This window comes from Penicillium cataractarum, assembly GCF_028827025.1.
Source record: "Penicillium cataractarum strain IBT 29864 chromosome Unknown utg000004l, whole genome shotgun sequence".
NCBI classification, from domain to species: domain Eukaryota; kingdom Fungi; phylum Ascomycota; class Eurotiomycetes; order Eurotiales; family Aspergillaceae; genus Penicillium; species Penicillium cataractarum.
In genome coordinates, this window is record NW_026622740.1 from 2,580,539 (window position 1) to 2,591,740 (window position 11,202).

The following is an 11,202-nucleotide window of genomic DNA, read 5'->3' on the forward strand; positions in this document are numbered from 1 at the left end:
GTTTCTCCGCGTGGAGGTCTCGTATGGATCGTGAAGTTCTGAGTGATATTGTCCTACAGTCAAAGACTTTCGCATGCGGTATCTTTTCTGATGTGCTTGCGACTGGCCGTGGGAGGTTCTGAAATCTGCGTGCGGAAATGTGAGCCTGAGAATCAGGATCCAGATCTGTTACAGACAACTATGGCCGTTCATCACTGGGAGGTGAAGACGACAGTTTGAGAACAAACCTGAGGAATGTACATTTCTGTCGAGAACTTCCTTGACTTTCTTTTCACGTCTCGAGCGTTGAAACGGAGGTCCGGCTCCTTTGAAAGGGAAGAAAACAAGTGGCTGCAGCCGCAGAAGCGATAATGAGAGGATCGCGTAACGCCAGGATTGTAAGAGAGTCTCTGGCTGTAAGAGGAAGGAGCGAGCTGGAGACAGAAGGTTTGCTGGCAGGTTGCCAGTGTTACTTCTACCCGGCTCCATTCCAAGATAGACTCATCGAGGTAGAATTGGCGTGGAAGTCTCAGTACTCGACACCTACGGACATACTGTCACGTTGAGGGGCTGCTGATATGAATGAATAGCTCTCATTCTTTGGAGATATCTTGCACAAGGATAGCAAATGTCGATGTCAAGTCATTCTCACCACCAGCTGGGATAATATTGACCATAAAAGTCGGTCCAGGGTCAAGCCATGTCACACCATTCCCACCACCACCATTCTCCTTCGCAAGTTGAAGGTCAAAGCGGAACTTCCCAATCCTCGACCAGTTCAAGCTTTTCATTCATTCCCATGGCGGGTTGGTAGCCTTGTTGGGCTCAGAACGGGGTGTACTTATCCTGTCAATGTCAGTCACCTGCTTGTGCAGAGAGTCCACCCGGGCCTTTACATATCATGCAACCTTGCGGTGATAATAATCCGGGCAATCGTAAGGTTGTGCTGGTCATCACGCGCACATCTGCTCTACTGGCGAGAGCTGCGGGTCCGCCAGTTGCTCCTCTGGCAGCCACTCCGATTGTTCAGCCCGTAGAGCTTGCCGTACAAAATACCCTGGGCCGTGTGTCCGAACGGGAAGGCTTCCTCGTAGGCCCTGTCCCATTCTTCACCTTTGGCGTCCTCTAGATCTGGTACTGTCTCCAGCACAGACTCCACGAACATTCGATGGCCTCCTTGTGGGCCAGCGATGCTGATGAAGAATTCTTCGCTGCATTTGAAGCTTTGGGCAAGTCTGATGATAGAAGCTGCGACTTTCATGTCGTACTTGTTCACGGCGTTGTCTAGGAATACTCGAAACTCGTGCTGGTTATCCTCATTTGGGCTTGTCTCAAGAAAGAGGTTCCAGTAAGTAACTTTGCCTTCCTGGGTGGGAGGTCCAGGATAGTAGGGAACGGGTGGCGGTTGAGAAGGCTGGGGTGAAAGCATCGTGGCAATGGCTGTTGAATGGAGGAGACCAATATGGGAAGGTCTTCGTAATGTATGGTTGAAAGATTGAAGTCGTGAGTCAGGGTAAGGGTGAAAGTGAGGGGATGGGAAAGGTGGAGGAAGTGAGGAAGGCGGAAGTTGTAAACAAGCAAGCCGGACTTTCCACGTTGAGCCAGCAGGTGGCCATGTGACTCTCTTCGAATCTTTCCTGGTCGGCATCGACAATCTCAGTGGCTCAAGTGACCCTAATTATGGCAGGGGTAGTACTTTGCATGCCCGATTCGTCCCCATCTCTCTACACAGAAGTGTTTTCTCGTTGATCTTCTACTAGTATTAACCAGGCTTGATTAGATATTGAGAATGATTCAAGATTCATAGTAACCGGCTTACTACTGTCGAAACGCCATTTGCACCAAAATAAGACTTATGCATAGAGTCAGATATTCAGCTCTCGATGGTATCCTACGGCCCCCTCAGCGTCGAGGATCCCATGGTCCCGTGGTGAGGATGTAACCTGCTGGAAGCCCCGGACAAGGACTGGTCCTGGAGACCTCCGTTACCAAACTGGGGGGATGGAATTTCCATCAGGGAGGAAGCAAATGTACACCTACCATATAACGCCTGCTGAAGCGTCATACTAGAAGAAAACCTTTGCCCTCAACAAACTAGGTTTGACAATCGCGTCCAGCATTGCTATTAGCTACATGGTATTGAGTCCGTTGAAAGACGCCTAGTTTTCCAGATTTTCAAGGAATGAGAATAGGATACACCACCTATCAAGGCTAGCGAGGTCAACCCAAAGTTTTCAAATGGAGATAGGGGCATACGATGTGGCTATTTGGTACTTTTACAATTCTCCGTTCCGTAGAAAAGCCTAGCCAAGTTCATCCAGAAAGAGTCCATTGTATTGAAGGCCTCTATTTTCTCTTCTCCGTCTCGTAAATCTCGATTGTGATTGTTTCACAGGTGTCTCTCTTTCTCCCAGTATGTGTTCATGTGTTGGCATCGGTTCTCAAAATTTCGGGCTTGCGTATCTGAAAGTATCCAGAAGAGGTGTATGTCGGATTCCCTGGCAGTCTAGAACACCTCGGCATCCTCCCCAGTCTTCAGGACCGTATCCTGGATACATGATCTCGGCAACCCTATTTACAGTCAGATATCAATCAAATAAGATATTCCTCTCCCAGAAACGAGCTCTCCGGGAACAGTGGGTGGAGAGCCGTTAAACGGAAAGCGCAAAACAAGTCAAAAAAAGAACCGCTCACCGATCAAATTTCGTGCTCCTCAAAACTATCCAGCTCCTTTTCGAGACTCACATGGAGACTGCGAATGAGCACCTTCAAAGCGGTTCTCTGTTGAATCGGGGTATCTTCGTCCACAGTGGCATCGATGAGAGCCCACCCAGCTTGGACATAGTCGAAAAAGAGCTTGACGGCGTCTCGGTTGGTCCGGTACACCTCCCAGTCACTGTTCATCAAGAGGGTGAACAGGGAGTTGTCTGTCTCGTGGAGACTGTTTCTAAGCAGTCTTGCGGTCTCGTCGTCCATGTCTGGCTTGAGGGCGCGAAAGACTTGCATCGCCGAATCTTGAGACACGGTTTGGGGTTGGGCTTGGTCGGACATGGTTGAAAAAAATGAAGGTTTTGGCGTAGAAAAGTGGATTTGATGGGAAAAGGATTGAGGAAGAAAGTTGGAGCACAAGGGTGGTTGAGCCTGTATATAAGGAGGAGTGAAGCAAACGAGCTTGGAGTGCAAATGGAAACATCCATCTTCCAATTTTGCACAGAGTCACGGGAACTCCCTATGAAAATCGAGCAACATCTACATTATACTCTACAGTGTACGTGCCATTAAGGGACAGTGTTGTATTGGATTTCAATCATCTGGATTTAAAACTATGCCATTCAGAATCTGTGGCATGGATTCTGTCAAGAAATACCTCGAGAGTCTCTCCCGATAAAGGCCAAAGGGATTCGCAGCCACTAATCACCTATACGTGGACGAAGACTGTCTCGTTCAACTAGCCATATTCAGAGATTGCCAGGGTATAGTGAGACATATAGAGCGGTAGTCTCCGAGAATGCAAATTTCAATAATTACGATCATTACTCGTTTACTGGATACTGGAAATGCACATTTTCAAAAACCGCATTGCATTAGGCATTCTTGTTGCGATTCCACCTGGTGATCCCGGCATAAACCAAAGCTACCCATAACATAGAAAAGGACACGATGAGCCTATATTATCCATCTCCCTGCAAGTGTTGAAGACATTGCAATGATAATGTCTTGAAAGGGGCATTTCTGATATCCAACAGGCATCAATTCAGTCAGCTTTGTGGGACGCCTTTTGAAGCTCATATTTGTAGGCTAGCTGTTCCCAGTTAGAGAGGGCCAAGTAAAAGACCTCCTCCTGTGGAAGATAGCAGCAAGTAGAGGTTCTCAGGTTGATAAGGACAATAGAGCAAAGTACATACATACCCACTGCTCGATATGCCGCTTCAAACACCAAACCCAAACTAAGAGCCGAACCAATCGATTTCTCTTTCGAGGTTGGTATGGAGACAACGAAGAACTTTCAAAGCGGCTCTCTGTTTGATCGGCGTCTCACGCGATGCAGTTGCATCACAAAGCTCCCGTCCAGCCTGAATGTAATCGAAAAAGCTTTTCAGTGCTTTGTTGTTCGGCGAATAAGGTCCGAAGTCACTCGAGATCATGAGAGCGAATAGGGAATTATCAAACTTTGTTGAGACTTTCCTCTATAATGTTCATGTCCTCATGGTGCATGTTTGGGTACAAGGTGCGAAAGATTTTCATTGCCGAAGCTTTCGACTCGGTAATGGGAGTCGGACATGGTTGATGAAGCTGCCATCTTCACTTAGATGAGAAGATTAGTCTTGAGAGAAACGACACGTTGATGGGGAATTGAAGGAATGAAGAGGATATCATGGGAGGGTTATGTTCTTATATAGACGGCGGAGCAAAGCAAATGCGAGTGCAGTGGTGCTTGGCTGTAAAGGAAAGCATCCGTCTTTCAAGAGGCATCTTAGCATTCCAATGGAAGCATAGCAGACAGTATACATCGTCCTTTGTAGTAGACGCACCATGTTGGCCATCAGGAGTACATTATGTGTCAGTCGTACATGCTACAACAGGCAATGACATGCAAGATGTTGGCTTAGCGGTCCCTTCTATAGGTCAATCAAAGAACAGCCTCCACACTCTGCCTAATAATACAAGAGACGTTTGAAGATAACTACTTAATGGATGGTCAATTCTTCGAGGGATGTGCGGTTGAAGTAGCCATGTTCGCGAGGCGTAGGCTTCTAAACTGATTCTCGAATTTGGTGTAGGAGGTTTACAGGCAAGACATGGCGGCCATATTACTTCCCCTGGGCTCTGAGGCCCGTTTTACGGCAAATTAATGTTAGCACTTCGTGCATGGTTAGGAATCGATTGGGGAATACAGGTCTACATGACGCAAAAGCCAAATCTTGTGAAGGAAGAAGGTATCTTGCAGATACAGAACAATGCTAGTTCTTTGCTCATTACTCTTGCCTCAATAACTATTACATATCTATGACAGTGGAAAAGAAACAGTCGAAAAAGAAGATAGAAGAAACATTAACGTCACCATCCCTCAAGAAGGAAGCCGGCCGAAAGTCTTCATCGACAGACAAATCAGATCAACAAGTGTTCACGCCTCATCGGCACAGCAGGTATTCGAAATAATGACAAGTAGAAGAGAAAAATACATGGTAACATGGTAGGGTAATGAGGAACAGACTCCGAGTTTAAAGAAGTTGCGGGACGAGGGAAAAAAAGGAGGAGGTATGATCGGTGCCCATGAAAAAGGGGGAGGAATAGAAGAAGGCGGTGTTAGGTATTTATCACCAGCCGGAAAAGGTAATCGCAGTCGAAATCACGAACAGTGGAATGCAACTTTTTTCAAGAACCCATTTACTCGGGCTTCTTGCCGACCATGAGGTACATGGGGGTGAACAGGTTCTTCTGAGCACCCTCGACCAGGCAGTCAGCGGCGAGAGCCAGACTGTCGGCGGTCTTCTGGGAGCCCTTAGGGAAGAGACCGATGGTCTCACCGGCACCGACGAAGCGGTGGGCAAGACCACGGCCCCACCAGGTCATGCGGGCAATGGTGAAGAAGTCCCAGACGGAGCCCATGTGCTTGAACGAACCGGCCAGCGGGTAGTACCAGGGGGTAGCGTCGGGGCGGGCAGCCAGATCCTCGTGGTGGAGAACCTCGAAGCCAGCGTCACGGATGGCCTGCAGGCCCTCGGAGATGGTAACCATGTTGGAGATACCGTCACCCTGCTCGATACCGAGGCGGATACGACGGTGCTCGGGGTCATCGTTGTTGTACTCGTCAGTCATGAGCCACTCGTAGACACCGAACTTGCCACCGGGCTTGAGGACACGGAAGATCTCGCTGTAGACACCGACCAGCTCGGGAGCGTGGACGGTAGCCTCGATAGCGTAAACGGCATCGAAGGAGTTGTCGGGGAACTTCATCTGCATGAAGTCACCCTTGACAAAGGCCATCTTCTCGGAGAGGCCCTGCTTGACGGCGTAGTGGGTAGCACGGTCAATCTGGTAGTCGTTGTTGTTGAGACCGGTGACGTGGGCACCGGAGAACTTGACCATCTCACGGGCAGGGCCACCGACACCACAGCCAACGTCCAGAACCTTCATACCCTCCGTGAGACCGGTCTGCATGGCGAGGTAGTGCTCGTGGCGGGCGATGGCCTGGTTGAAGGGCTCACCGTAGGCGAAACGGCAGAAGTGGAAGGAGGAGCCCCAGCCGTACTCGTAGAAGTCGGTAGCCAGGTTGTAGTAGCTGTTTCGAACGTTAGAAACTTGTGGCATCGGAAGGGGAATCTCGGTCTGGCGCAAAGCGCGCAATTCGAGTGCAATGGATACGGGGGTACGTACTGACGAGTCAGGGTGGCGTATTCCTTGCGACGAGCCTGTTGAACAATTCAAGTCAGTCAAAGGCCCTTTGCAAACGCAATGTGTCAAGCAAATCTCAATCACATACCTCACGGGTCTCGGCAGTCTCCTCCTCGTGGCCCTTGTTGTCCCAGTGCTTGAAGTACTCGTCGACGGCAGCCTTCTGGGCAGCGTTGTCCTTGCCGCGCAGGGCAGTCAAACCACCACGGACCTTGGCCGACTTGCCGTGCATAGCCTGGTTGAAGGCAGCATCGCGCACAACGTCCTCACGTTCAAGAGCAGTAGGAGCCATTATGAAGAATTGGGAGGAAGGTGGGTATTAAAAGGGGGTAAATCCGAAAGGCGGAAGTAATTGAGGGAATTGGAGGAGGAAAAAAGGGACAAGGGTCCGTATAATAATAACAAGGAACAGCAATTGGAGTTGATCCAAGAAGCTGTGGAGAAGCGAAGAAGAGTTGAGTTCCAAAGAAAGGAGAGGGAGTGGAAAGGTGGTCAAGAAGGATAAATAGGGTGCAATTCGAAAGACAACTTTTTGGCGGACTGGGAAAAGGGCCAGGCCAATCACGAGCCCCTGAGCGCGTACACCAGCGACTGGGCCGAAGATGGGCCAATCACGTGGGGTTGGTTAGTTGGCGGGACTGCGAGTTTCCGGGCGGTGGCTGCGTCGGAAGGAAAAGGCCCCGGCGATATCAGTGGGTGACCTGATCTTGCGGGGAGACTGATAGAGGAGATAGATGGGGATGGAGATCCAGACAAGGGTGTAGATCGTCTAGGCAGAGATATCGGAAGTTTTAGAGTATATTCCGGACTTTGATCATATCACTCCAGTCCAATGGCCCCGATTTCTCAGCAGCACATGCAAAGAGGCTCATATCTATCCCGATCACGTGTTACACCAGCCACACACCGCCACCGTCTATCGATAATCAGGTGAATCTTTGTTCGGCTTCTTCTCGACTGAACTCCGAGAGTCATCCAGCTCACCCCACCACGTCACCATGCCTCCCCAGATCAAGCATGACCTCAACCGTTCCGGCTGGGAGTCGACTGACTTCCCTTCCGTGTGTGAGAACTGTCTTCCGGAGAACCCATATGTGCAGATGCTGAAAGAAGACCATGGCGCCGAGTGCAAGATTGTAAGTTTTTGCCGCTTCCCCAAGCTCCTCCTCTGGGATACACTCAAGCTAACACATTACTCCCAGTGCACTCGTCCTTTTACAATCTTCCGCTGGAAGGCTGACCGTACCTCGCGCCAGAAGCGTACCAACATCTGTCTGACCTGCGCGCGTCTGAAGAACTGCTGCCAATGCTGTATGCTCGATTTGTCATTCGGCTTGCCACTCCAAGTCCGCGATGCAGCCCTCAAGATGGTTGCGCCGGGTCCCGACAGCTCCATCAACCGCGAATACTATGCGCAGAACCACGAGAAGGAGATTGAGGATGGAATTGGTGCTATCGAGGAATACGAAAAGACAGACGACAAGGCGCGCGAGCTGTTGCGCCGCCTGGCGAACAGTGAACCTTACTATCGCAAACCACGACGCATCGAGGGACCTTCCTCCGCAGAGGGTGAGGAGGGTGAGGAGGCTGGTCGGTCAGAACAGCCCCGGACACAATCCCGCTATGGCAATGGACCGGGTCCAGTACGCACGAACGAGGGACGTCTCGGGAACAGGCTGCCTGGTCGTGGGGGTGCCCGTGGAGGTCGTGGCGGTGGTCGTGGTGGCCGTCCTTTCCCCAGTACTGCACAGTTGCCCCCATCAGCCGAAGATATTAAGCCGCCTGCCGACCCTAACGTGACGTCGCTCTTCGTCACCGGTGTTGAGGACGACCTCCCAGAACACGCCCTCCGTTCATTCTTCGCCGAGTTTGGTCAGCTCCGCTCACTCGTTTGCTCCCATCGCTCGCACTGCGCTTTCATCAACTACGTCAACCGCTCCGACGCCGAGACTGCTGCTGAGAGATGCCAGGGCAAGGCGGTTGTCAACGGTTGCCCACTGCGCGTGCGCTGGGGTAAGCCCAAGCCGTTGGATAATATGGATCGCGAGGAGCGCATCCGCAATGCCCGCGATGGCCGAGCGGCTGCTGGACCAGCCAAGGGGCCTTCTGGCAAGAAGGCAATCACAGCTTCCGGCGAGGGCGCGGATCAACAAGAGAAGGCCCAGGGCTACACCGTGGCTCCACCTCCAGGCTCTGGTCAGGTCCAGTACGCCAGTATGTCTGGTGACTAGACGGCAACATCAAAACTTTTCTTTTTCTTTTGACTTTAGGTGATCATAAGGATGACAGTGGCTTGCATGATGCGGATTCTCAAAGCGGGCGTTTGATACGGATTGGTTTCTGGTTCCTTTTTTGTATGTATGTGTATGCAGATCTATTCAAATCGAAAATACCCCGAGACGCCAAAAGTGATACAAAAGAGTCGGGTATATTATAATACATGGTTCAGTCCCACCACAACTGGTAATTTTTGCTTTCTGTCCGTATGCCCGTCGGAGTAGATCGATGTCGCTCATTGCTGGGAGGTATATGCGGGGTGGTCAAGGATTAGGATGTATCGGATTACGAAGAGCAGGCTTTGTGGATCTTGACATCCTGATTGCCGACTTTGATTGAGTCGTTGTCGCCACGCTCGATCTCGTCATGGATCCGGAGTTCTAGATGGATTTGAAGTTAGCCGTAGGTTCCAACAGAAGAAGTCCAGACCAGGTATGGAGGTTCCAGCAATGGACTTTGCATTGCATGCAAGAAAACACATGGAATCACATACCCCACTTAGCAGACTCGTCGCCATCCTCCCGAGCGCCCTGCACCAGGTTGTGTCGCAAGATGTTGGCCACCTCGATGGCGTGGTTAATCTGCATGCCGTTGTCGATTCCAACCCGGCGGTTCTGGTCGAAGTTGCGGCGGGCCTCCTGGCGAGCGGCGATCATCACGCGAGCGTCATCTAGCGAAATATGTTAGAACTTATAGCCAACGGAGTATCATCTATGCGGAAGATGTGCAGAACCAACCTCTAAAAGCGACTCGGGTAGCACGCAGAATCTGCCGGTAGGCGCTGAGAGCAGAAATACTGGGAGCAGACATCTTGAAGAACCGAAAGAATCACAAAAACTCAATTCCGGTGAGGCGTAGACAAAATCCGAGGCAGTTGAATCAAAGACGCAGGGCCGTGATTCGTGAAGCATAACGGGATTATCCGAGTTGTGATTGGCGGGCGGGCAACAGGGGCAGAAAAAAAAGACAGGCAAAAAAACCCAACTGGGCTCCTCCCACAAACGTTCGAGACCACTCATCACACTCTCTCTACAATGGCTTCTGTCCAGGTTGTCAACGTTTCCCTTCCCTCCTTGCCTTCGGGCTGGAGTGCCGACAAGGACTTCAAGCCCGTTGGCGCCCTCTCTGCTGCCGTTCAGCGCAACATTGAGCCCGTGGGCCCGCACTTCCTTGCCCACGCTCGCCGAGTATGTTTTTTTCCCAATGAAACACTTGTCCGTTGATGCGGGCAGCGATCAATGTACGTTCTAACAACCTTATAGAAGCGCCACGCTCGCACTTTCTCCGAGGATGAGCGCATCCAGGCTCAGCAGAACGTCAAGAAGACTGAGGAGGATGAGGATGAGGACATCTCCGAGGATGAGGATCCTATGATGCTCTCCCGTGATGCTAAGGACTGGAAGGTCGGTTCATCGCAGTAATCCGAAATTCTCTTCTCATACTAATCCCTTTCTAGGCCCAGGACCACTACGCCGTTCTCGGCCTGACCAAGTACCGCTGGCGCGCCACCCCCGAGCAGATCAAGCGTGCCCACCGCAAGAAGGTCCTCCGCCACCACCCCGACAAGAAGGCTGCCATGGGCCAGCGCGACGAGAACGACAACTTCTTCAAGTGCATCCAGAAGGCTACCGAGCTGCTCCTGGACCCCGTCCGCCGCCGCCAATTCGACTCCGTCGACGAGGCTGCCGATATCGACCCGCCCAGCAAGAAGGACGTCCAGAAGGGCAACTTCTACAAGCTCTGGGGACCCGTCTTCAAGGCTGAGGGTCGCTTCTCCAACAAGCAGCCCGTTCCCCAGCTCGGTGACGAGGACTCCACCCAAGAGTCGGTCGAGACTTTCTACAACTTCTGGTACAACTTTGACAGCTGGCGCTCGTTCGAGTACCTGGATGAGGATATTCCCGATGACGGTGAGGGCCGTGACCAGAAGCGTCAGACCGAGAAGAAGAACGCCAACGCCCGCCGCAAGCGCAAGTCCGAGGACATCGCCCGCCTGCGCGAGCTGGTTGACGAGTGTCTCGCCCTGGATGAGCGTATCAAGAAGTTCCGCCAGCAGGCTCGTGCCGGCAAGGACGCCAAGCGCAAGGCCAAGGAGGACGAGGCCAAGCGTCTGATCGAGGAGCGCGAGCGCGCTAAGGCCGAGGAGGAGGAGAAGAAGAAGAACGCTGAGGAGGCTGCCAAGGCTGAGCGTGAGGAGAAGAAGAAGGCCAAGGAGGCCGCTAAGAACGCTGCTAAGAAGAACAAGCGTGTTCTTAAGGGTTCCGTCAAGGATGTCAACTACTTCGCTGATGGCGAGGCCTCTGCTGCCCAGGTTGACGCCGTCCTGACCGACGTTGACCTCGTCATGAGCAAGATTGATGTCGATGAGCTTGCTGAGCTGGCCTCGCGTCTGACCATTGCTGGCAAGGACAGCGGTGCCGTTAAGGCTGCTTGGGCTGCCGAGTCTCAGCGTCTCGTTGAGGCCGGTAAGCTGAAGGGTGGCGAGGTTAAGGCTTTCGCTTAGATTATAGATTGAGGCTTGTCCGGTATGGGCTTGCTGATGATGAATAT

General features: G+C 51.7%; 7 protein-coding genes across 7 annotated transcripts; 2 read left to right on the forward strand and 5 right to left on the reverse strand.

The window, feature by feature from the left end:
• Window positions 1-949: 949 nt before the first annotated feature.
• On the reverse strand, window positions 950-1,408 carry N7496_005439 (uncharacterized protein; the record flags this gene model as incomplete). The annotated part of the gene is made up of 1 exon (XM_056698368.1): window positions 950-1,408. One exon carries the CDS (start codon window positions 1,406-1,408, stop codon window positions 950-952), a length of 459 nt encoding a protein of 152 aa, XP_056556893.1.
• A 1,268-nt stretch (window positions 1,409-2,676) lies between these two features.
• Window positions 2,677-3,030, reverse strand: N7496_005440 (uncharacterized protein; the record flags this gene model as incomplete). Its single annotated transcript, XM_056698369.1, has 1 exon — window positions 2,677-3,030. The coding sequence occupies one exon, from the start codon at window positions 3,028-3,030 to the stop codon at window positions 2,677-2,679; it is 354 nt and encodes a 117-aa protein (XP_056556894.1).
• An 896-nt stretch (window positions 3,031-3,926) lies between these two features.
• Window positions 3,927-4,261, reverse strand: N7496_005441 (uncharacterized protein; the record flags this gene model as incomplete). The annotated part of the gene is made up of 2 exons (XM_056698370.1): window positions 3,927-4,148; window positions 4,205-4,261. 2 exons carry the CDS (start codon window positions 4,259-4,261, stop codon window positions 3,927-3,929), a joined length of 279 nt encoding a protein of 92 aa, XP_056556895.1.
• A 1,106-nt stretch (window positions 4,262-5,367) lies between these two features.
• erg6 (sterol 24-C-methyltransferase) lies at window positions 5,368-6,667 on the reverse strand (the record flags this gene model as incomplete). Its single annotated transcript, XM_056698371.1, has 3 exons — window positions 5,368-6,262; window positions 6,358-6,392; window positions 6,464-6,667. The coding sequence occupies 3 exons, from the start codon at window positions 6,665-6,667 to the stop codon at window positions 5,368-5,370; spliced, it is 1,134 nt and encodes a 377-aa protein (XP_056556896.1).
• Window positions 6,668-7,373: 706 nt separating this feature from the next.
• slt11 (Pre-mRNA-splicing factor ECM2) lies at window positions 7,374-8,606 on the forward strand (the record flags this gene model as incomplete). The annotated part of the gene is made up of 1 exon (XM_056698372.1): window positions 7,374-8,606. The coding sequence occupies one exon, from the start codon at window positions 7,374-7,376 to the stop codon at window positions 8,604-8,606; it is 1,233 nt and encodes a 410-aa protein (XP_056556897.1).
• Window positions 8,607-8,937: 331 nt separating this feature from the next.
• N7496_005444 (LYR motif-containing protein) lies at window positions 8,938-9,462 on the reverse strand (the record flags this gene model as incomplete). The annotated part of the gene is made up of 3 exons (XM_056698373.1): window positions 8,938-9,032; window positions 9,146-9,322; window positions 9,390-9,462. The coding sequence occupies 3 exons, from the start codon at window positions 9,460-9,462 to the stop codon at window positions 8,938-8,940; spliced, it is 345 nt and encodes a 114-aa protein (XP_056556898.1).
• A 224-nt stretch (window positions 9,463-9,686) lies between these two features.
• On the forward strand, window positions 9,687-11,155 carry N7496_005445 (putative ribosome associated DnaJ chaperone Zuotin; the record flags this gene model as incomplete). Its single annotated transcript, XM_056698374.1, has 3 exons — window positions 9,687-9,839; window positions 9,915-10,055; window positions 10,109-11,155. The coding sequence occupies 3 exons, from the start codon at window positions 9,687-9,689 to the stop codon at window positions 11,153-11,155; spliced, it is 1,341 nt and encodes a 446-aa protein (XP_056556899.1).
• Between the last annotated feature and the right edge of the window lie 47 nt (window positions 11,156-11,202).